Source organism: Heteronotia binoei, chromosome 6 (genome assembly GCF_032191835.1).
Source record: "Heteronotia binoei isolate CCM8104 ecotype False Entrance Well chromosome 6, APGP_CSIRO_Hbin_v1, whole genome shotgun sequence".
NCBI classification, from domain to species: domain Eukaryota; kingdom Metazoa; phylum Chordata; class Lepidosauria; order Squamata; family Gekkonidae; genus Heteronotia; species Heteronotia binoei.
In genome coordinates, this window is record NC_083228.1 from 8,174,140 (window position 1) to 8,199,143 (window position 25,004).

General features: G+C 46.9%; 1 protein-coding gene across 1 annotated transcript in view; it reads right to left on the minus strand.

The window, feature by feature from the left end:
- The window catches only part of FRMPD2 (FERM and PDZ domain containing 2), a 63,638-nt gene extending 38,948 nt beyond the window's left edge, over positions 1-24,690 (minus strand). The window contains exons 1-10 of the mRNA XM_060240977.1: positions 24,618-24,690; positions 19,421-19,513; positions 14,739-14,861; positions 13,828-13,985; positions 11,424-11,489; positions 7,437-7,625; positions 5,002-5,128; positions 2,720-2,804; positions 1,552-1,708; positions 1,234-1,305 (exon numbers count right to left, since the gene is read on the minus strand). Coding sequence (XP_060096960.1) covers positions 1,234-1,305; positions 1,552-1,708; positions 2,720-2,804; positions 5,002-5,128; positions 7,437-7,625; positions 11,424-11,489; positions 13,828-13,985; positions 14,739-14,859 — 975 coding nt within the window. The 5' untranslated portion in view covers positions 14,860-14,861; positions 19,421-19,513; positions 24,618-24,690. The remainder of the gene's footprint in view (positions 1-1,233; positions 1,306-1,551; positions 1,709-2,719; positions 2,805-5,001; positions 5,129-7,436; positions 7,626-11,423; positions 11,490-13,827; positions 13,986-14,738; positions 14,862-19,420; positions 19,514-24,617) is intronic.
- Positions 24,691-25,004: the final 314 nt, after the last annotated feature.

Below are 25,004 nucleotides of genomic sequence, written 5' to 3' on the forward strand. Positions count from 1 at the left end.
CACGTCCTCCGGCAGCTGGCTCCACCAATAGGGGGCTGCTACTGAGAAGGCCCTTTCTCTGGTGGATTTTAGTCTTGCCTCCCTCGGCCTAGGGATCACTAATAGGTTTTGGGATCCAAATCTAAATACTCTCTGGGGAACGTGTGGGGAGAGATGGTCCCTAAGGTAAGCAGGATAGACCTCATACACAGTGCATTGCCTGCTAAGCCTGCAATTGCTTCAACAGAGCAAAACCTCTATTTTCTCCATTGGCTGAGGTTTCTCCCTTGGAGAGGAAGGGGGAAAGGCAGAGTTTGTTTTTCCAGGCTCTCTCAATTGCACAGCAGAGCTACTGAGCCAAGCCTCTTCTTCTCTGGTCACCTGGGAAAAGAAGGAAGGAAGGAGCCAGAGCTTCCTTTGCACAGTTCCCTGGATCCCACGGGAGTGATACAAAGAGAGCACCTTTAAAACCAACAAGTGCTAACATTTTAAGCATGTGTTAAGGGGGTTTTTTTGTCTGTGTCCTTTATAAAGTTTTTATCCCTGCTACCTAATCTTAGATAGGCATACACATGCCTGACATGACCCGGCCCAACAAGCTCTCATTTATGTCAGATCTGGCCCTCGTAACAAATTAGTTTGACACCCCTATCTTAGACTTCAGCAAAATTCTCACAAGAGGTTTGACCAATGGAGCCCAGAAACATGTTTTTGGGGTTTGTGTGTGTGTGTAAGAAAGAAAAAGCACAATAAAATTAGAGGTGCTCCTGTGAGCTCCTGTCCAAAATGAGACCTGGATAATACTATTGGGAAAGTCAGCAGACGGTTTCTAACCCACAAGCTTGAAACAAATCCTTGTCATGGACTTGCACCTAACACTCTTGAATGGATGAGCCTTGCGTCCTGCCCCGTCCCACTATGCCAGTCTTTGCCCCCCTTGAGGAATGCAAAAGTGCACCATTTAGATAATTTGCAGTGCAATCCTATAGAGAGTTACTCCAGCCTAAGCACATAGACTCTGGACTGTTATTCATGTGACACAGGCTCAGTGTTTTCATCAGAGAACTGGGACCTGGGTACAGAATCCCAGGCAGAGCCGATCTGCTCCTTTCAGCTTTGCCACAGACCAGCCAGGGAAGTTGGCACAGATGTTTTGGAAGTGTACAAAAGGTGCAGATTCCAGATTCAAGCAGTGAAAGGATCAGCGGGGCATCACAACACTGTTAATGTCAGCCTAATTGCATTCAGACTTACCTTGATTGACCCAGGTAGTTGCAGAGCGACTGGAGGCTCACTGGACAGAACAACGAATTCTGGGCCTGGAAACTGGGAAAAGAAGACATTTAAGATCCAAACCAAACCAAATGGCTTCCTAGCCTGGGCCATTCAAAGGGTTCTTTGGAGACCAAAATAGAAGTGTCCAATGCAAAAGTTCCTATTTCAAAACCTCACTTTGAACAGCTTATCTCTGAGACAGTCAGTCCAACACACGCTTCCGACATGATGGTCACTTGTTTTCCACTTCTGGCACCTCCCCTCCTCTCTAAGAATCCTCAAAAATGGATAATTTACCTTTTCTTTTCTTTGGAACAGGTGTTCTGAAGGTGCAGGAGTTGGTAAAGAATCCTTCTGGAACACAGAGCAGGTGGAGGAAGAGCTCAAATCTGGGAATCCATGACTGCTGTTCTTCTGGCCTCCACCTGAGATTCCATCCATGGCACTGGCTGATCTTTTGAAAAAAGAATGTGCAAAGAAGATACATTCTTTAGCCCAGGACATCATTTAATATGGCATATTAATACTTATGCATTGCTTCTGTTCTGTTTTCCGATTTCTGGTTGGCTCTACTACTGGGCCCATAACCTGTTGGAAGGGTACTGGTTTTGGTAATCCAGACCCTTCTTTAGTTTAGCAGAATGCAAGTCACAAGTCAGAAAAGTGGGCTATAAGCAAAGTAAATAATTTAGATATAGGGCAAAAATAGGATTGCAAGATTCCTGATGGGCATTAACAATTGGAGGATCCTCGTCCCCGGCAGCAGAGTTGCTGGCCTATGGAAGTTCCACCCAACCAGTTTCAGAACAGACCACAAAGGCACTTCTTCAAACAGTGTTCTGAAATCTGCTGCGGTGGGAACCACTGGCTCTGCTGATTCCAAACATGGAGAAGTCTTGTCTGCCAAGCCTTTACCTGGCACAATTCATTAGCCCATGCTGATGTCAAGCATCTTGGGGACAACATTTCCCTGGGCACACCTGGCATGTTGGAGGATGTGGCTGAAACAGCCCCCAAGGTGGTCAGGAGAGAGGGCAGCTCTCTCCTGAAAAGCTGAAAAGCTCTTCCTTCCTCCATCCTGTCTGCTTGCTGCTGAGCAGGTCAACCACTTTCGCCTTTAACCCAGATTTGCTTAGGATGTCGAAATCAAAATAAATAAGCTCAAAGGGGCTTTTAAGCAATTTTTAAAGTTTTTAAGCTAGTAAAAATAAAGATGTTGATCTACATTATGCGGCTGATGGCACCAAAGCAGGTCTGAATAATTATTTACCTAATGCCATCAAGCCTCGGCTGACTTAGAGCAACCGCAAGCAAGGGGCTTTCAAGGCAAGGGAGAAGCAGAGCTGATCTGCCATTTGCCTTCCTCTGCAGAGTCTTCCTTGGTGGTCTCCCATCCAAGTACTGACTCTGCTTAGCTTCCAAGATCAGGTTGTACCATGCCACTTTCCCTCCCCCAGATCATTACTTGTTGATTAGCAGCTTGTAGCTACTGTCGGCTTTTGAGACGCCGTGGTTTGAATCCCATGGCTGCTGTGGCTGTGGAATTCTGCCTGCAGTGGAAAAGAGAATATTAGAATCAGCGTCCCACAAACAGGATCTTGGGGTCAGGAGACAACTTAGAGGAAATCTTTGCAGTCTGGTTTCATATCCTTGCTTGGATAATCCTGACAGATACCTAAGGAAGCTTCCCCATACTTCTGTTTCTCCCAGGGTTCTGCACAGCCGAATTACCTCCTTTCGTCCATCCTTATTTCTGCATATACACCGTTGGCCACAGGGTTCCAGTTCCTTCATGTTATGTATGTGGGCTCAAGAGAAGACTTTGGGTGTGCCTGCCGGGCTCATTGGAGCCATATGGACTGAGCTTGGGAACAAAGGGCAGCAGGATCCAAATCTCTGCAGCCCTAGACCAATTCCCACTGGCTTGAATGACCCAATGATGTGCTAGCGTGGGAATGCAGAGATATATATAAGTTGGGCCGGCAGTTCCCCATCCCCAGTCTTGCAAGGTAGCCTTATCCTATATCATGTCTATTAAAGAGCTTGTGACTACTCAACCGGCGACTCCTCCATGCGTAGAATCCACTGTGTTATCACATGCATTTGCTTTACCAGTGGGCTTTCATGTATTTGAGGAAGCGCATATGCACACAAAAGCTTGTACCCTGAATAAAACTTAGTTGGTCTTAAAGGTGCCAACCGTACTCGTTGTTTTATCAACGTCCCATTGGCATCGGTGATACACCAGGGTGGGAGAAACAGGGGGAAGCTAATGTTGGAGGTAAGCAAGGTTGTGGACCGCCCTCACGGGGTTGACATCACTGGCAGAGTAATTAACACAGCAATGGTGCCCAGTCGGATGAAAGATCCAGAGGAGTCAGCCGTGTTAATCTGCTGCTGCTGCTGCAAAATAGTAGAGTCCAGTAGCACCTTTAAAGACGAACACGTTTTATTGTAGCTCTCTTATGCATGGAGGGTATGTAGAAACTGGCCAGAGAGATATAGGGGGAGTGGGTGCAGGAAGTTGAATGCCATGTAGGGTTGCCAATTCAAGAAATATCTGGGGACTTTGGGGGTAGAGCCAGGAGACATTAGGGGTGGAGCCAAGATCAAGGCTGTGACAAGCATAATTGAACTTCAAGGGAGTTCTGGCCATCACATTTAAAGGGACGGCACACCTTTTCAATGCCTTCCTTCTATAGGAAATAATGAAGGATAGGGGCACCTTCTTTTGGGGCTCATAGAATTTGACCCCCTGGTCCAATCTTTTTGAAACTTGGTGGGTATTTTGGGGAGAGGCACTATACTGAAAATTTGGTGCCTCTACCCCAAAAAACAGCCCCCCCAGAGCCCCAGATACCCGTGGATCTATTCTCTATGATTTTCTATGGGAATAAATCTCCATAGGGAATAACAGAGTTCCCAGCAGACATTTCTCTCCCCTCCCCCCGCTTTCTGACGACCCTCCAAACCGGGGGATCCCCTGCCCCCACCTGGGGATTGGCAACCCTAATGCCATGTAAATGCAAAGCAGTTGCATAAGTCATGAAAAACCTTTTTCAGGAAATTGCCCTGGGAGGAGCAATCTGGAGACAGACAAGGAAGGACATTCAACAGGAGAGAGAAGGTGCTGTCCTCCCTATCCTATCTAAATTGTCTTGCTGACCCCTTCAGGTTTTCCTTCTCTTCTTCTTTGTACACCAGACATGGCCCTTTCCAATGGGCGTGAGGAGGCTAAAACAAAGGAGAATCATATGGGCTTGTTGGAGGAACGGCAAGGTAAAAATAAAATAAAATAAAAAGGTACATAAAGAAGTCCCCCCCTTCAGGATGCAGAAGGGGCGATGTTTGAACAGCTGTTGCTGAGGCCTCTGGCCAAGCCGCTCTGAATTTTCTCTTCAGGCAGCACAACTCCCAAGAAAGGGGAAATTGTTGCAGATTGATTTTTAAACTGCTGCCCTCTGCTGGTCTGAAGAAGGAGGCCAGGCACCTACCTGAGACCACCCATATTTGAAGGGCTGCTCTACAGACAGAGCACAGCAGTCTTTCTCTGTCCCCACATCAGCTACGCCAGCGGCCACTTGTTTTCATCCTTTAGGAGTCATTCTTTGCGGCCACACAGAAGCAGAACTAAGGAGCGGGAACCTTTGCCAAGCAAGCCTCAAGGCATGCAGAGGCAAAAGAAAAAGAGATTCCAAACAGAGTCTGAGTGACACAACGGAAATCGAAGCCAGAAGTCGGTTTTACCTTGGTCCAAATTCAGTGGAGAAGGCAGTGCTGTGGGGTCCACCGCTTTCTCATGCAGCCTTTTCCGGATGGCATCGCTTCTGCTAAGGGGGATGGGTACATCGTCTTCGGAGACTCCCTCTTCTCCCTAGCAGTTGTATACATGTTATCGCTCTCCAGAAGGCCAGAGGAACAGAAGTGTGTTTGTTTCTACCAGCATAATGCTTCTGTCAGCAGTGGTAACAGCATGGTTTCATTTGTCACACTCTAAAAACAACAGATTCCCAAGGCAGACATTGATGCTTGTGGCACTTGTTAGATTTGACTGGTCTTTAAGGAGGGGCTAGTAATGCATGGAGTGGGAGTGTAAGAGATTTTGTATGGAATTTGAATGTGCTTCTGTGTGAAATTGGGAGATTGAATTTTGGGGAAATTCTGCCCACAAGCAACAGCAACAGGTATTTCAAGCCTGCATGCCATGTTGGCAGGACACATGCAGTGTAACCGGATGACCTGGACAGGGGTGCTAAGAGTCATCATGGGCCCCCCGACAAAGATTTCACCTGGGCATCCCCTGCCCGACAAGACCCTGACCCAAATCAAATATAACAAAACAAATCGCTTTGCTTGCTGTTACCATGAAATTATAGTAATAAAAGATCAGGCCTGTCTGTCCACCTTTCCATTTATGGCAGGCATAATTCATCAGTGAATAAAGCTAGGAGACTCTAAACTGGCCACCAGCTTCAGGATGATTGTGGGGGTTCCAGGGCTACAGGGTTGGGGTTTTTTGTATTTTGTGTGTGTCTTCATCTGGAAGTCACAGAGACCTTTGGTGATTGACCCCTACTGGGAGCCTGGAGGATATTGAGGAAAATGACTAAATAAGCCTGCCCCTGCCTCCTGACTGAGTATTCCAAGGACAGTCTCCCCTCCAAGTACTAATCACAGTCAACCATGCTTAGCTTCGGCCCTGGCTAGTACTTGGATGGGAGACCACCAAGGAAGTCCAGGGTCACGACCTCTGTTCATCTCTTGCCTTAAAAATCCTAAGGCAGAGGAGGCCAAAATGTGGCTTGGGAGCCACGTGTGGTTCTCAAAGCCCTTACCACCCCGTCAGCTGTCTCAGAGAAAGCATTCCTCTCTTTAAATCACTCTTCCAAATCAAACCAGCCAGCGGCTTGGAGAATGCATTTAAAGTTGCTTTTCCCCCACTTCTCCCTCCCCCCAATCTATTTGCCTCCCTCCCTCCCTTCCTATCTTGTGCCTCTCAAACATCTGACATTCATGTCTTCTGGCTCTCAAACATCTGATGCTTATTCTATATGGCTTTTATGTTAAGCATACATTAATCACCTCTGCTCTAAGGGGTCGGCTGTGACTTGACGGCACTTCCCACCACCGTCACCATTAGATCTTCCATCAACCCAGTGCCTTAACTGGGAATTCTAACCTCTGTTCCACATGTATAACCACTAAAACAAGTTAATGTTTCCTTATCATGTATGTAAAGGCTGGAAGAGGGAGGAAGCATGCTTTTACTAATACTGTGGGGAAGTATGGGTGACTTGCCATTGCCTGTCTCTACAGGGTTGCCACTAAAATTTTATTTTTCATTTCCCTGACCAACATTTTCGATTTCCCTGACCGCCACTCAAATATACCCACAAGTTAAAAAAATGCATAGTCGTGTTGCGTTAATGCAAGGCTTAATGAAATGTTCCACTTTACAACTACGCCAGCCTCAATTGCAAAAATATTTGCCGAAGCAAGAGATTTAATATCAGCTTCTTTCAACAGCTGCGAGACTCATTTGCAACTCTGCGCTGGGTTAAACAGGAGACAAACATCCATTCCATACACAAGCATGACCAAAAAGCATGCTGATCTTTATATGTGTTAAATGCAGCACTAGCAGGTAGGGATGAAAACAGGTAGACATTTAAAGTGTGTCTATTGCTAAACGTTTAAACTAGCCTTGCTTTGCAAATGCTACAGGCAGACTTTGGAAATCATGCAGGGACAGAGCTCAACAAACGCATTAGGCTGCTTGCTGGTGGTGAAGCTGGGAAAGGGCATCATTAAGTTTTACTTGTATTCTGCTACTTCTCTATTCCAGTTCCCGCAACAACAGATCATGCTCTTGCAGCAGCAGGTCAGAAATCCACTGCTTGAATATATTTTATTCACCATTTCCCTGACTTCAGACCAATTTCCCTGACTTTCACTGACCAGTTTCCATTCCCCCGACTTCCCAGAAAATGGCAACCCTGCTCTACATAGCAGCCCTGGACTTCCTTGGGGGCCTCCCATCCAAGTACTCACCAGGGTTGATGCTGCTTAGCTTCTGAGAATCTTGAAGAGATCAGGCTAGCCTGAGCTATGCAGGTTACCAGCTCCATACAAAACAACAGGAGTCAGGCTAGGAACCTTAGAAGCAAGTGAGAGATGCCCACCTCTCTGATGCTCCCCAACGCACACTGGACCAGCCTCTGGATGAAGCCAAGGGCTGAGTCTTGCACTGGAGATTGCTGTTGGTGCACTTCGCAGGCTTCCAGGATGGATTCTGGGGAAGGTCTCTTATGGGGCAGATCCTCGCAAAGTGCTAACAGCAGCGTATGTAACCGATGGCTTAGCGGAAGAGGCTGAAGAAACAGAAAAGAACAACGCTAAGTCGAATCCTGACGTTGACGATAGATCCAGGTAGGCAGCCCTGTTGGTCTGAAGCAGCAGAACACGTCTTGTACGGGAGGAGCAGTGTTTCTTCCAAAGATCTGTGCTGCTCGCACGTCTCTGGAACAATCCAACCCCAGTAAAACACCAGATAGATCCAGAGGGTAGCTGCTCTGCTTTGCAAGTCATCGTTTTGAGTCCTGTAGCACCTTACAGACCAACAAGACAACACCTTACCAACCGAAACAGCAATGAGGATCCTGTGAATTTAGGGGGAGGTATTTGTGAGTTTCCTGCATTGTGCAGGGGGTTGAACTAGATGACCCTGGAGGTCCCTTCCAACTCTGTGATTCTATGATTCCATGAAACATCAGCGCTCTGTTTTCTTACAGATGAGAATTTGCAGCAAGTGCCTTACCCTTCTACTGGAAGTAACCAGGGCTGCTAGCGAATCTCACAACTCTAGTTCAATCCAAAAGCTCGAGCTTTATTTGTAGTTCACATTTTGGACAAAACTGCGGCTGTTGTTGTTTTCCCCTTGACTAGATTAATGAAATCTGAGAGAAATATAGATATTAAAACTGAAAGATAAAAAATGAAGTTTTCAGTTATGCTCTGTAAGCAATACATGGAATAATATGTGGAGTTTTCCTGGGATTGCAATGGTCCAGTTTGGTGTAGTGGTTAAGTGGAGAGCCAGTTTGGTGTAGTGGTTAAGTGTGTGGACTCTTATCTGGGAGAACCGGGTTTGATTCCCCACTCCTCCACTTGCACCTGCTGGAATGGCCTTGGGTCAGCCATAGCTCTGGCAGAGGTTGTCCTTGAAAGGGCAGCTGCTGTGAGAGCCCTCTCCAGCCCCACCCACCTCACAGGGTGTTTGTTGTGGGGGAGGAAGGGAAAGGAGATTGTGAGCCGCTCTGAGACTCTTCGGAGTAGAGGGCGGGATATAAATCCAATATCTTCTTCTTCTTCTTCCTCAATGGAGACAGCACAATTCTTTGCAGCTTTCAGTATCAACTGGCTTGTTCAATGCTTTGAGTAGCAGCTGAGACCTCAAAATTTAGACAGAAACCCTTTCACTACCCATGGGTTGCACTGAGTTGCTTAGCCAAAGGTCCTTCCTCGTTGGACAAACACATTTTAATGGGAAAATTTGGCATGGCTGTCTTCCATATCTCACTAAAAAAGAACAAGACCAGTTTCCCACCGGCCTGACGCTGCTCTCACGCTCCTCTTCTCTGAGGGGGGTGTGGCTGGATTTCACACTACCTGCCCCAGGGCTGAAACTAGCTTCGCCTTTTTTTGTGCAGCAAACAGAAACCTCTAAAAACCAGCTTCTGCTTGCCGTACGAAGAAGGCGAAGCTAGTCCGCCCCAGGGCAGATAGCGCGAAATTTGATGGAAGCCCTGCAGAGAAAGGGGTGTGTGAGAGCGGCATGAGGCTGGTGGGAAGTCGGTCCAAGAGTCCAGTCGCACCTTAAAGACTACCAGAATTTGTGCCAGGGTATAAGCTCTCATGAACTACCGCTCCCTTCTTCAGTGAGTCACACAAGTGCCTACCTTGCCACAAATGTTGGTAGTCTTTCAGGTGCTCCTCGACTCTTGCTCTTTCCTACTGCTACAAACAGTCTAACATGACTACCCATCATGATCTACCTCTGTGTTTCACTCGGCAGAAATACTGGGGGTTAACGTTTGCTTGGAATCCTCGGAATGGCACTGAAATAGATCACTGAGGGTTGGGGTTTTTTGCACATTGAAAACTTTGCTTGCTGCACTTGGATATGTGATGCCACATATCTGAGTCATCTTTTTTGTCAGTTTGGTCCCCATATTTAGAGTATCCTGCTGGGAATACACAATATGTTTCCCAGTTAGAGGCAATAAATGCCATTTATTAAGGAGAAGAGCCCCGTGGCGCAGAGTGGTAAAGCTGCAGTACTGCAGTCGGAGCCCTCTGCTCACGACCCGAGTTCGATCCCAGTGGAAGCTGGTTCAGGTAGCCGGCTCCAGGTTGACTCAGCCTTCCATCCTCGGTCAAATGAGTCCCCAGCTTGCTGGGGGGAAAGTGTAGATGACTCGGGAAGGCAATGGCAAACCAGCCCGTAAAAAGTCTGCCGTGAAAACGCTGTGAAAGCAACGTCACCCCAGAGTCAGAAACGACTGGTGCTTGCATAGGGGACTACCTTTACCTTTATTGTAGTTTTATTTTGTTTTTCCTTCTTAATTTCTGAGGTAAGAGCACACCGTATATGGCTATTAAGTCAGAGTTATCTGTAAGGATGTCATGAAATTCTTATATTTTCAATCTCTGTATTACCATCCTTTACACTGAGGAATGTTGTCTTTTGTATTAATCACTCTTTGTCAGTTTGCTATGATTTTCAATAAAATTGTGAAAAGCTAAAATAAAATAAAATAAATGCCCCTCTCATCAGGAAATCAGAAGAGCCCACATCATTGTGGATGACGTCCGGCGGAAGGGAAGAGCAACAGACACCCCAAAACAGGCCTCTGGCCATGGGAGCTTTGACTCAAAATCTTGGTGGCCTTAAGGTGACACTGGACTCAAATTTTGTTCTGGACATTTCAAAAACTTTCATTTTTGTTCTGGAAAACCAATTCTACACTCTCTAAGAAGTTCTCAAGCCAAAATACCAGAACCGGATAGCATAAAAATTCATTCCCATCCTCACTGATCACAACTCCATCTCCACCTCCATCTGAAGAAGGGAGCTGTGACTCTCAAAAGTTCATACCCCCCAAATTTTGTTGCTCTCTAAGGTGTGGCTGGACTTGAATCCATCTCCATCACTGGCTAATCCAGTCCAGAGAGCTGCTGCAAAGTTGGCTACCTAAACTTTAGGATACCCAGGGGTCGTTTTGTAGAAAAATAGGTGTTAGAGCTCATTAGCATAACTCATTAGTGCCCCCCCACCAGCCAAAAGCAACCCGATGCAAGAAAGGAGAGCTCCAGGCAAGCGAGGCCTGTTCGGGCTGACTAGACATCCAGCCAGCCCAAGCAGGCCTCACTCACCTAGGGCTCTCCTGGGCTGCACCCCTCCCCCCAGTCAAAAAGACAGAAAGCCACCCGCCACCCAAAATCACATAAGTGGAGAAATGGTGGTGGGGGCTTCTCCAGGGGTTAATGAAGGCTGCTTGGGGTGTGGCAAAGCTCCTGGTGGCTGCCTGGCTGCCCGCTCTCCTAATCCAGGGATTGTTATGCAGCTGCACCCACTATTCAATGGACAAGGTAGGTGGGGAGGAAGAGGGGGAATCCTCAGAAAGGTTCAGGAGCTGTGTTCCTGTGAGCTCCTGCTGAATCTGAGGATACCGTGGATCAGACTTTTCAGCACTCAAGAACAAAAATTTTAAAAGAAGAAAAAGAAAAACCCTGTGGCTCCTTGAGGATTGACTCAGTTATTGTGGGATAAGCTTGATAATATTCTGAGGTATTGGATTAATCCCCTGATTTCACGTAACTTTTTTCCCAATTTAAATTTTATTACATTTTTATATATATATATATATATATATATATATATATATATATATATATATATATATATATTTAAAATAAGAAAAACCAAATCAAAACAAAAGTTGTATCATTTTGAATTACAGAGTAGTCCTGTATGATCTTATATTTGTGTCACAGGTTCATTAAAAATAAATCAGTTTTTCATATAAAGAATTGCTTGGTATATACTCACTCTGTACCAAATAACAATATTATAAACCATGGTCCTATAACGTTTTGATTTCACTTACCTGGCTGGGAGGAACGTGATAGTCTGCTGACCAGTAGAGTGTCATTCCTAAGCAGTACATCAACGTCTACAAAGAGCAAAAATATGAAATCAACTTCTTTAAAAGGAAATCTGAAATCTGGAGCTTTTGCAAAGTTCTACCTGTCGAACGTTTAAGTGACTGTTTAAGGGCCTCTTGCTTCACTCCAATTCTGATCAGACTACTGGGTCACCTCTCATCCTAGCTGGAGGTGAGACTTGCATCCAGGACTGGCATTTAAGCGCTAAAGGGCTTGGCCATCCAGAATCCTGCGGCTGGATCTCCAGGCCTGTCATTTGACCCTCCCGAGCAGCCACGGGGAAGCCTGATATGGCCTGGGACCACAATGCCAGGGGTAGGAGGACGGTTAAGTCTCCTCTCCCTTGCTGATGTTTCTATAGTTGAAAGCTCCCCTCCATATGGCTGTTTTAGCCTTCAGTAGGGAAAAAATTACACACACACACACACACACTATACCTGCCTTTTTGCCAACCAGGCTTGACATGTTGGAAGGAGGGACTATTCTATTGAGGAATTGTGCAGTTTAGGCTCCATTTTCTCCTGAGAACAATATGCCAGCACATCTCTACTACTAAAATTAAGATATTGGATTTATATCCCAATATCCCAATAGGATATATCCCAATATCCTATACTCTGAATCTCAGAGTCTCAGAGCGGCTCACAATCTCCTCTACCTTCCCCTCCCCCCACAACAAACACCCTGTGAGGTGGGTGGGGCTGAGAGAGCTTTTTACAGCAGCTGCCCTTTCAAGGACAACTCCTACGAGAGCTCTGGCTGACCCAAGGCCATTCCAGCAGGTGCAAGCGGAGGAGTGGGGAATCAAACCTGGTTCTCCCAGATAAGAGAGCTCTGGCTGACCCAAGGCCATTCCAGCAGGTGCAAGGGGAGGAGTGGGGAATCAAACCCGGTTCTCCCAGATAAGAGAGCTCTGGCTGACCCAAGGCCATTCCAGCAGGTGCAAGTGGAGGAGTGGGGAATCAAACCCGGTTCTCCCAGTTAAGAGTCCGCGCGCTTAACCACTACACCAAACAGGCTCTCAAAATTCCAACGCAGACCATAATGCCTCCTGCGGGATGATTAGAGGGAGTAGAAGCGGAAGGAAGCATGGGTGACCCTGCTGATATAAATGCATTACATGGAAGACCTGTATGAAGATATCAGGCAGCGGCAAGCTCCAGCAACTGTCTCTCCAAAGTCGAGAAGCAGTAAGTGCACACGCATGAGGCTCTGTTATACCAAATAAGACGATTAGTCCACCAAGCTCAGGCTGGCAGAGGCTCACCAGGATCTCAGGCAGAAGTCTTTCGCATTACCTCCACCCTGATCCTTCTAACAGGAGACAGCAAGGATTGAACCTGAGGCCTTCTGCATACTAAGCTGCCACTGAGCCACAGTCCCCTTCCAGGCAAGCCTTCCTGATAATTCCTCCAGCAGTGCAACTGGCTTCACCTTCCTGGTCATACACGAACACATGAAGCTGCTTCATACTGAGCCAGACCATCAGTCCATCAGGGTCAGTATTGTCTACTCGGACCACCAGCAGCTCTCCAGAGTCTCAGGCAGAGATCTTTCATATCACCTGCTGCCTGCTCTTTTTAAACTGGAGATGCTGGGGATGATGATGTTGACGACATTGGATTCATATCCCGCCCTATACTCTAAATCTCAGAGCGGTCACACTCTCCTTTACCTTCCCCCACTCCCAACAGACATCTCTAAGCTGTGGAGCCTTGTGAGCAAAAATTCTAGTTTGTGAGCTACTGGCATTAAAGTTGGGAGCTGTTGTATAAATTAGTTTGCTCTGTGGCCATTTTTCCTGAGCTAAGATAACAATGCGTGAGCTGGAGGCTAAAAAACTGTGAGCTAGCTCACACTAACTCAGCTTAGAGGGAACACTGCCTTTTTTACCAACCGGGCTTGACATGTTGGAGGGAGGGAATATTCTGTTGAGGAATTATGCAGTTTGGGCTCCATTTTCTCCTGAGAACAATATGCCAGCACATCTCAGCTGGTCACAATCTCCTCTACCTTCCTCTCCCCCCACAACAAACACCCTGTGAGGTAGGTGGGGCTGAGAGAGCTTTTTACAGCAGCTGCCCTTTCAAGGACAATTCCTACGAGAGTTATGGCTGACCCAAGGCCATTCCAGCAGCTACAAGTGGAGGAACGGGGAGTCGAACCTGGTTCTCCCACATAAGAGTCTGTGCACGTAACCACTACACCAAACTGGCTCTCTGGAACCTGGAACTTTCTACAAGCAAAGCAGAGGCTCTTCCAGGGAGCTTCAGGCCTTCCACTGATGCAGGGGGTTCAACCACTCATTCACAACATGGCTGGTCTAGAGGAAAAACAAATCCTTACCTTTCTTAGTCCACAATGCTCGCTTTTACTGTCTCCAGAAAACATCTCAGGAGCTCTAAAAGGGAAAATGTCTGCCTGGGGTACCTGGTCTCTGAAAGACAGAGTTCCTTCTGCTGACAGCAGCACTGACCATGGGCAAATCATGGTGATGGATGACTCTGAAAGAGAGGCACCGGTAGATCACCTTATTCTGGGGGAACGGCAGAATCAAGGAAGGGAAATCCAAGGAAAATGGAGCCGTCTCCAAAGACACATGGAGATTTCCTTCTCTGCTAATGGTTTTCTTAACAAATGGTATTCAGCGGGTAAATCACTCAAGGAAATAATACTAACATTAAAAAGAAAACTGGTTCAACATGAAAAGAAAATTGGCCTCCAAGTGGGAGAGACAGGCACCAAGGCTTGCAGGCCTCTCTACCAGTCCGTCTTGGGTTCTGTCAGCTCCAGGAGGATTGGCTACATCAGGGGTGTGTGGCCTAATATGCAAAGGAGTTCCTGCTACAAAAAAAGTCCTATCCATATCACAGCAAAAGGTAAGTAGTAGACAGGCACTCTGATAATTTTTAAAAATTGTATTACTAAAGCAAGTGTTGAGTGCTTGTGAATCATCCAAGCATTTTTGACCCTTTAGCCAAAGCACTGGACTGCAGGGCCTGTTATTTATAAGACACTGCCTCCTTTTATTTCTTTACTCTTCTGTAAAGACAAAAGGCTTGATGTTTATCTCTCTCTTTTTTAAAAATGAAAGCAAAAACTGGAGGTATGAGACCCATGCCTTCTAGCAGCATCCCCTCTGTGGTTTGTAGCCTATAGCACAGAATGTTTCATCATCTGCGCAAACCTGAGAACCAGGTCTACAAAATCCCTCAGAAGTATGGTGGACAGCTCCAGGGGAAAGACAATCTACTCACCTTTGTGCAAGTCCTCCAGAAGGCATTTTGTGCCCAGAAGCAAAAGCGCCCATATCTCTTCTTCCTCCAGAGGACCCCCTTTGGCTTGTAGGGCCTCGGCCAGTGTCACAGACATGCTCATCTCTATGATGAGAAAATCCAGGGGGTCGCATTTTTATTTTTTATTTATTTTGGTAGACTTATATTCCGCCCTTTCCCAAGTGGGCTCAGGGCGGGTTACATCCAAGTAAAACCAATCAAATAAAATAAAATGCAATTAAAAACAACACAACACAATACTATATAACAAAGGCAGGCGAGCTCATAGTGCAGGCTGGAGTATAATCAGTGGCCCAGATATAATAGTTTAGATGACGAATCACTATGGGGGAAGATAGCCGATGGTAAAGGCAATGAAAAGAAGGACGCCAGCTTGTCTCAACCAAACGTCTGGTGGAACAGCTCCGTTTTACAGGCCCTACGGAAAGGTAGCAAATCCGGTAGGGCCCAGATCTCCACAGGGAGATGATTCCACCAGCTTGGGGCCAGGGCCAAAAAGGCCCTGGCCTTGGTCGAGGCAAGACGGGCATCCTTTGGTCCAGGGATGGCCAAATGGTATTGGTTGGCAGATCGCAACAACCTTCGGGGCTTGTATGGGGAGAGGCGGTCCCGCAGGTATGTCGGTCCCAGGCCACGTAAGGCTTTGAATGTCAGTACTAGAACCCTGAAGTGGATCCAGTACTCAACTGGTAACCAATGCAATTTGCAAAGCATCGGTCGACTGCTTGCCCGTAGAGGCAATCCAGTTAGGGGCCGTGCTGCCGCGTTTTGCACCAGCTGGAGTTTCCCGTTCAGTCTCAAGGGCAAGCCTGCATAGAGCGAGTTACAGTAGTCCAACCTGGAAGCGACCGTTGCATGGATCGCCGTAGCTAGGGTTAGGGATGTCAGATAGGGCACCGGCTGTTTGGCCTGCCGAAGATGGTGGAAGGCAGATTGCGCAACTGCATTATAATACTGAAAGCACTAGAGTCTAGCCCACAACCTCTCAGGTCTGTTTGATGGGAGGGAAAGATACACTCCCCCCCCCCACCCATTTTGTTCATCACCAAGAATCTGCAATCTCTCTCTGGTATTCTACGATGCTCCCATTCCACTGGGCGTACCAATATGCCTCACTCTTTCCTCCTGACTCTACTGTTCTTCTGACTGAGGGGAGGGCAGGGTCAGATTTGGAGGAGGAGAAGGTTGGATTTATACCCTGCCCTTCACTTGGGGTCTCAGAGAGGCTTGCCATCTTTTCCCCTTCCTCTCCCCACAACTGTGATGTAGGTGGGGTTGAGAGAGCTCTGAGAAAACTGCTCTTGAGAGAACAGCTCTGAGAGGACTGTGACTGACCCAAGGTCACCCAGCAACTGCATGTGGAAGAGTAGGGAATCAAACCCATTTCTCCAATGCACCAAACTGTCTCTCAAGAAGATTGACAAGTTTAAAAATAAAAAGATAGATAAAACACATGGTAAAACCATTAAAATCAACCTCCTTCCCCTGACAGACATCCTTAAGGCAAGAATTAAAATATAAACCAAACATTCAAGACACTAGTTAGGAAGGGAGGATCAATGAGGGAACACCAAGCAAAACAGAAAACTTCACTCACTGGAGGAAGGTGGCACCAGAAGTGGTCAGGGAATCTCGCTGTGGGCAGAGTTCCAGAGTTCTGGTGCCACAACCAAGAAGGTCCGTGACCAGGTTGCCTCTCAGCTGAGGTCAGAAGGTGGAGACACCCGAAGCAGGACCTTCAAACATGACTGCAGAGGTCTGCCATCAGACTCTCCCACTCAACACAAGAAAAAGGGGTCACCCAGCCGACCAGCTGGTTCAGGATAGGCAAAAGATAAGATTTCTGCATCTGTAAAATTAAGTTACAAAATTTGCTTTTATAAGATGCCATGATGGTCACTGGCTTAGAAGGGCTTGAAAAAGGGATTGGACATAGGATATTGCTCTTAGACAATGTGGCTAAGGGAACTTCCACTTTCAGGGACAACCTGTCACTGGATTCTTGGTGCAAGTGGGTATCTGACAAGGGACGAGCAGAGCCTTTGAGCTCTGCTCGTGAGCCTTGTGGAAACACCTCACAGCAGTGACCCAAGTTAGTCAGGGTTCAACTCTCTGAAGCAGCCAGACAGGTTTCTCTGGGCGCTGGAACTCAGGGGATGCAAATGGGAGTTTTATATGGGCACTGCATAGGTGAGACAAGGAGAATAAGAAAGGACACCAGAGAAAGACTTCCTTGGCAAGGGACACCTGATGAGAGAGCTGCTATGCAAGATGAGAGAGAGCCAGAGCATATACATTATCTTTCTCAGCTTGCAGTTTCAAGGAAACAGATTTTAGAAACCCAAAGCAGACAAAAAAAGTAGAAAGCCACCAGGAGCATGGGTGGCAGGGATGGATGTGGTGCCATGGCAACTGAAGGGAGCCAGGAGAGGGCAGCAGAAATGAGCCCTTAGTGGGGGAAGGAGGCAAATGGTTGTAGGTCCCCAAATGGTGGGAGTGTGGGCCACCCACTCATAGGGTTGCCAGTTGGGATCCCCTGGTTTAGAGGCCCTCCCCCCACTTCAGGATTATAAGAAAGCGATGGAGAGGATGTCCGCTGGGCACTCCATTATATCCTATAGCAGGGGTGGCCAATGGTAGCTCTCCAGATGTTTTTGCCTACAACTCCCATCAGGCCCAGCCAGCCGTTGGCCACCCCTGTATAGTGACAGGCCCCCTAGGGTATAATGGAGAATTGACCTGTTGGTATCTGGGGCTCAGGGAGAGGCTGCTTTTTGAGGTAGAGGCACCACATTTTCAGCATGGCAGCTGGTGCCTCTCCTCAGAAAACCTGCCAAATTTCAGGAAGATTGGACCAGGGTGTCCAAATCTTTGAGCCCCCAAAGAAGGTGCCCCTATCTGCCATTATTTCCAATGGAGGGAAGGCATTTAAAAGGCTTGTGGTCCCTTTAGATGTGATGGCCAGACCTCCATGCAGAGTCCAGCTGTACTTGTCACAACCTTGCTCCTGGCTACCTCCAAAGTCCCCAGATATTTCTTGAGCTGGCCACCCTACCCCATGATGATATCTGCAGGGGCCAAATTCCAACTGCACCAGAGAAGTCCAGCTGTACCACCTTGGGGCTATGGGACTGGAGTCCTCTATTTATTTATTTATTTATTTGGGATTTATATCCCGCCCTTCCCACGAATGGCTCAGGGTGGCTTCCAGCAATTAATCAAACTTAAAAATAAACAATTTCAAATATAAAACAGTTAAATAATTTAAGCAGTTAAAACATTAAAACAGAGTAATTCAGTTTCCTATGAACAGACGGCTGGCCAGTTTCCTCAAGTTGTTATCCTAGCTAAATGTAGGCTAGGTATAGGCTAGCGTGCCTTTCCACTCTGCCATGCCTAACTTTGCTGGCTCCTCTGTCGGATACAACACGGCTGCTGTTGACATCAGGGACACTGGGAAAAACCATACTGGGAAAAACCATACGGGGAAAAGCTGTGACTCAGTGGTAGAGCTTCTGCTTTGCATCAGAAGGTCCCGGGTTCAATCCCCAGCATCTCCAATTAAAAGCTCTGATGAAGAAAGATGTAGGCTATTTTGGTTCTCACTGGGAAGATAAGGCAGGGAATAATAAAATAACTAATAAAAAATGGTGGCTGTGAATATACAAAGAGGTGAGAGATGCCTTGTTAGTATTTCTTCCGAATGCTGGATAGAGGAAATTCTGCATTTCTCAACGTCAAGGTGGAAGAAACTAAACTACTGAAAGTTGTTTCTGCAACTGATTAGAAATCAAGGACAGCCCAACTAAACACTGCCCTTCTTAAGACTGAAAGAATAAAAGCATTACAATTAACTAAGGTGGTGGAAAACAATTCAGGAACCAACCCAGATTGGAAAGGATAGAGGCAGTTCTAGTAGCTGAAGGGTTAACTGAAAGAGCACATCAGCCATCGATTATTAAGAGAGAACACCGAGTGACTTAGGTAAAGAAGATTTGCTTGACATTTCTAATTCAGGCCAGCCTTTTAAGAAGCTTTTCTGACCAGGCCAATTTACAAATGGATGGTAAACTGGGTGCTACGCTTGTCATTGGGAAGTATAGAGGTGGACAGCCCATTTGAGCTCCATGGTTGTAGTTTGTGGTGGACTCAAATACCTACTTTTGGGGAGAGTTTTTTTTTTTAAACTTCTGTGGGAAAGCTGTACAAACCTTGTGTCTTAGTTTTAACTGTGGCAAGAGAGAGGGAAGACTTGCCCTTATTCAGTGGTGAAGAAAAAAGCACTCGGCATGTGCTCAGAGGTGCTTTCCTTCTTATTCCTGCTTAAGAATTCTGTGACACAGCTACCCTGACTGGTTTGGGGCTATGTTCTCAGCAGGTGTAAAATGGAAACTCTGTCCTATATATCAAGTGGGGATCACAATTTGGTCTCTGATGGGCTGCTTATATTGGCTTGCTCTGCAGGCATGCCCTTGGAGTTTTCAAAACTATTCATGTGGATGAGCTTGGACCTTATATCAACGCTAGAAGGCAGATCAATATTGTTCCCTTGGGGAGGTAAAGGGGATCTGGACTTGCCTAACCCACTCCTCCTTTAGGTCTGCAAATACCCTGGGCTGTTCCCACCATTCATCAGAGCTCACCTTCTTAGAGTGTTCTCTGGGCTTCTCTAGGGAGTGGTGAACTCTTCCAATCTCTGATACCAGCCCTGTTCTTGTTTTCTGTGACCCTTCATCCTGGGATGAAATAAAGGATGTGACAGGATTATATACAAATTTATTTCTTGAAAATAGATGCAAACCAGAGGTGGTTAATTTTGTATAAATGTTTTTGTCAGGCTCCTACTATTTCCCAGCTGGCTTTGGTTCAAAATCAGTATGAATCGAGTTCTGTGCGAAGCGTATGCAGTCAGTTCCAATAGTGACCCCATGGACATATGAAGCTGCCTTCTACTGAATCAGACTCTCGGTCCATCAAAGTCAGAATTGTCTACTCAGACTGGTAGTGGCTCTCCAGGGTCTCCAGCTGAGGTTTTTCATGCCTACTTGCCTGGATGCTTTTTAGTTGGAGATGCCGGGGATTGAACCTGGGAACCTTCTGCTTACCAAGCAGATGCTCTACCACTGAGCCACCGTCCCTCCCAATGGAGGACAACCATTTGGCCAGTAGTCAAGCCAGTCATATATGGACATATGAAGCTGCCTTATACTGATTCAGACCCTCAGTCTATCAAAGTCAGTCTTATCTACTCAGACTGGTAGTGGCTCTCCAGGGTCTCCAGCTGAGGTTTTTCATGCCTACTTGCCTGGATGCTTTTTAGTTGGAGATGCCGGGGATTGAACCTGGGAACCTTCTGCTTACCAAGCAGATGCTCTTCCACTGAGCCACCGTCCCTCCCAATGGAGGACAACCATTTGGCCAGTAGTCAAGCCAGTCATATATGGACATATGAAGCTGCCTTCAGACCCTCGGTCCATCAAAGTCAGTCTTATCTACTCAGACTGGCAGCAGCTCTCCAGGGTCTCAAGCTGAGGTTTTTCACGCCTACTTGCCTGGACCCTTTTTAATTGGAGATGCCAGGGATTAAACCTGGGACCTTCTGCTTACCAAGCAGATGCTCTACCACTGAGCCACCGTCCCTCCCAGTGGAGGACAACCATTTGACCAGTAGTCAAGCCAGTCATATATGGACATATGAAGCTGCCTTATACTGAATCAGACCCTCGTTCCATCAAAGTCAGTCTTGTCTACTCAGACTGGCAGCAGCTCTCCAGGGTCTCAAGCTGAGGTTTTTCACGCCTATTTGCTTGGACTCTTTTTAATTGGAGATGCCGGGGATTGAACCTGGGGGCTTCTGCTTACCAAGCAGATGCTCTACCACTGAGTCAGCATCTCTCCTCATGGGTTTTTCAAGATAAGAACAGAGCAGAGGTGGATCCCTATTGTCTTCTTCTGTGTAGCAGCTCTGATCCTCTTTGGTGGCCTCCCACCCAAGTGCTGACCCAACGTAGCTTCTGAGATCTAATGAGATCAGGATAGCCTGGGATCTCCATGTCAGGGCAAGCATGCCATTGAGCTGCAAATGATCATGTTAGCTTGGGCTATTAGGGCTGGTGTGGCACGTTTTGAGCTGTTGCCTAACGTTGTGGGTCAACCTGGTGGTCTAGAATGCTGCTCTGCTCTAGTGGCTGCATGAAATTTGGCAAGGGTCTGATTCCAACAAAGTGTTTCCTGTGAACACACAAGATGATCTTGAGCCATATCTTGGCCTCACATATTCAGTAGGAAGATAACCCTTATACCCCCAGACCCAGGTTATGCTGATCAGAAACTATTTGTATGTGTGTGGGGAGAACTGTGGGGCAAACCATGCATTTCCTGGGATGACAAAGTACCTCGGAACAGCCTGCACTTAGCCTGGGGGTCTTTTTGCAAAAGAAAGAAATGAAGACAGGGGAAAAACTTAACCAAAAATATTGGAACCAGGGCTTTTTTTGAGCAGGAACACACAGGAACGCAGTTCTGGCTGGCTAGGTGTCAGGAGGTGTGGCCTAATAAATCAAGTGAATTCCTGCTGGGCTTTTTCTACAAAAAAAGGCCCTGTGAGAAACAAGGGTGATGTCAGGGTATGTGGCTTAATATGCAAATAAATTTCTGCTGGGTTTTTGCTACAAAAAAGCTCTGTGCGAAACAATGATGATGTTAGGGGGTGTGGCTTTATATGCAAATAAGTTCCTGCTGGTTTTTTTCCTACAAAAAAGCCCTGATTGGAATCAAGAACCAAAGAGGTTACCACAAACCAAATTAAGTGCCTTTAAAAAAAACACTATGTATAACTTGAATTTTATCAAAAATACTTGTATTTATTTTTAAACAGTTAAAAACATTAAGGGCCCAAGTTTAGCCTCATTGCAAATTAAAATATATAGAACACAAGTGGAAACAAATGTGACCAGTGCATTTTGGCCTCAAAAGGCCTTCTCCAGTGGTCAATGAAAAGGGGCCTACAATTTCAGACATTAACTACAACATGAATTCTCTTCATAAAAGTGCCTTCCTGAACAATTTTGTTTCACCTGTGGTAAGAGCCTGAGAGCCTTCCTGACCCCCTCAGGCAGGCCATTCCAAAGGATGGAGCCCACTGCAGAGAGTGCCCAGGTGGCAGGGTGGCACTTTCAGTGGACTTGGCTCAGAGGGAAGATACTGCACTATAAAGTGCCTAATTGTAGGAATATCACTGAACAAATCAGAACACTTCCTGCAGCTAAAACTTTCCAATTAAAAATTCAGATGCCATTAAAAATGGCTTTGTGGGGGCCAGGTCTGTTAGCAAACAGAGAGATTAATTAAATCTTCAGCTTCGGAGACAATGTAAGTCTGAGTACCAGCTTCTGGGGTACAAAGAGTGGGGGAAAGATAGTCACTTTCATGTCTTGCTTGGGGACATCCTAGGAAGAAGTGACTGCCTTTGCTGAAAGGAGGATGCTGGCATCTTTGGCCTCCAACAGGGCTCTCCTTTCATTTTTTAGGTTTACAAAAATGCTGCTTAAGAAGAAGAAGAAGACTGCAGATTTATGCCCCGCCCTTCTCTCTGAATCAGAGACTCAGAGCGGCTTACAATCTCTTATATCTTCTCCCCCAACAACAGACACCTTGTGAGGTGGGTGGGGCTGAGAGGGCTCTCACAGCAACTGCCCTTTCAAGGACAACTTCTGCAAGAGCTATGGCTGACCCAAGGAAAATAATTTTTGCAACAGGAAGGCCACTTCCTCCCCCACACAACAAAGGAAGGAAGTGTCTGCTTAAATAACATGCTTGAGGGCATCCTGAGATTTTTCTTGGGTTGCCATTTGGAAGATGGCGTTAAGGAGGAGGACACACCTGCTACCTCTCACTAGTTCTCGCTTTCCCTTGTTATTTGCACCCATGCCTCTTGGATAGGGCTAGTAGAGGTAACCTGGGAAGCTAAAATGGCTGAACAGTTCCTGCAATGCAAACGACAGGCATTGGCTCACCCACAGTCTCCTCCCACAAAGCAGCAGCTGAGCAGGAGGAGGCAATGGGTGAGCTGACAACGACTGATGTTGCCGCCCGCCGTGACGGTCCCAGCCCAGTGGGGTATGTAGTGTGGGCACAGCCATTGTGGCTTGAAGCTGCCTGGATGCCACTTGTCCTCCAGGGCAGCGGCCCACTGAGATATTTCCCTGTGAGTCCCTGGCCAGTCCAGCCCTGGAACCAAGAAGAAATTTAAATGGAAGACAGACTTTTTTTTGTAGAAAAGGCCCAGAAGGAATTCATTTGCATATTAGGCCACACCCCCTCAAGGTCAGCCCTAGACTATCTGGCACCCTAGGCAAGGCTAACTTCTGGCGACCCCCCTGCAGTCTGGCGACCCCCGGAGTCATACAGAGGGCACCCAATCTGGTGCCCCCCAAAAGGCCAGCGCCTAGTTCGGCTAGTGGTAGGGCTGCACTGCACCCCCTGATGGCAAGCCAGCCAGAACTGCGTTCCTGTGCGTCCCTGCTCCAAAAAAGTCCTGAATGGAAGTAATTTTTATAAAATCCTATAATGGACTCGAGCGCTGGCTCCATGCTTTTACTGCTGGAGTGGGTGGGAGAACCCTACACCGGGGTGGCCAAACTTGCTTAACGTAAGAGCCACATAGAATAAACATCAGATGTTTGAGAGCCGCAAGAGATGGATGTCAGATATTTGAGGGAGGGAGGGAGGGAGGGAGGGAGGGAGGGAAGGAAGGAAGGAAGGAAGGAAGGAAGGAAGGAAGGAAGGAAGGAAGGAAGGAAGGAAGGAAGGAAGGAAGGAAGGAAGGAAGGAAGGAAGGAAGGAAGGAAGGAAGGAAGGCAAATAGATGGGGAGGAGAGAAGGGGGAAAGAAAGCATTCTCCAAGCCACTGGCTGGCTTGGCTTGAAGATATGATTCAAAGAGAAAAATACCTTCTCTAAGCTGGCCGATGGGGCGGTGGGAGCTTTAAGAGCCCCACAATATGTGTGAAAGAGCCACATGTGGCTCCTGGGCCACAGTTTGGCCACCCCTGCCCTACACAGTTCCAAGCAGAATCACAAATCCCTCATTATCTTGAGTTTAGGGATACGGGACAGTACAGTACAGCCTGATCTCATCAGATCCTGGAAGTTCTAAGCAGAGCTGGTACTTGGACGGGGGACGCACCAAGGAAGACTTTGCAGAGGGAGGCAGTGGCAAACCACCTCTGAACATCTCTTGCCCTGAAAACCCTACATGGGCGCCGTATGTCAGTGGCAACTTGGCAGCGCTCTACACACACTTACACTGGGTTTATGCACACTACTTCACATAGTATGGCTCAAAATTAAGAAACTACCACTTCAAGTAACGGAAGAAACTGCACTGAGGAATATTAAGGAAGGAATAATTTCAAACAGCGTATAGCTGGCTTTCGGTCTAGGTCAGGCTGCAGTACATTCAGAAAGTGATCTAAGCGTGTGGCTAAATACCGAACACCACACAAAACCAGACCAAGGCCTCAGGAGTTCCACTGAAAGAAATAGGGATCATTTCCACATAATAGCATCAGTCTCTTAACTGACACTTTGGATGAGGGGATAGGGAACAGTGGGCTGAAATACATGTAGTTATTTCAGCCCACTGCACCCTTTCCCCTCGTCTGAAGAAGTATGCATGCATTCGAAAGCTGACATTCTGAATAAAACTTTGTTGGTCTTAAAAGTACAGCTTGACTCCTGCTTTGTTCTACTGCTTCAGACCAACACGGCTGCCCGCTTGGATTTAACCGACACTCGTTTGAGTGTACAGAAAAAAGAAGAAAAAAATACAGCAATCTACCTGCCAGTGTTGGTCAGATGCTGTGTTCAAGGCAGTCCACATATTTCTCCAAGCCTATGTCTTTTTCTTCATCCTTGCCAAAGCAGCAGAATAAAACTACAGCTAGTCTTTCTTTCTTCCTTCCTTCCTTGCCTTGTTCCTTTTACAGCTTTGTTTGTGGCTCGTAGCTAAGCGCTGAATGGCCTGGAAAAGGGCTGAGCCACTTCCTTGCTTTGGCTCAGAAGCCCAGCCATGCACATCCTGACCCAAACAGAGGGTAACGCCGTGCTGGTGGGCTTCTCTCTCTCTCTCTCTTTGGACAGGCAGACCCTCCTCCTCCTCCTTCAGCAGACAACCTCAGATTTTAGCAGCGGCAGCAGGAAGATTTGCAAAGCGAGAGGAAGGTAA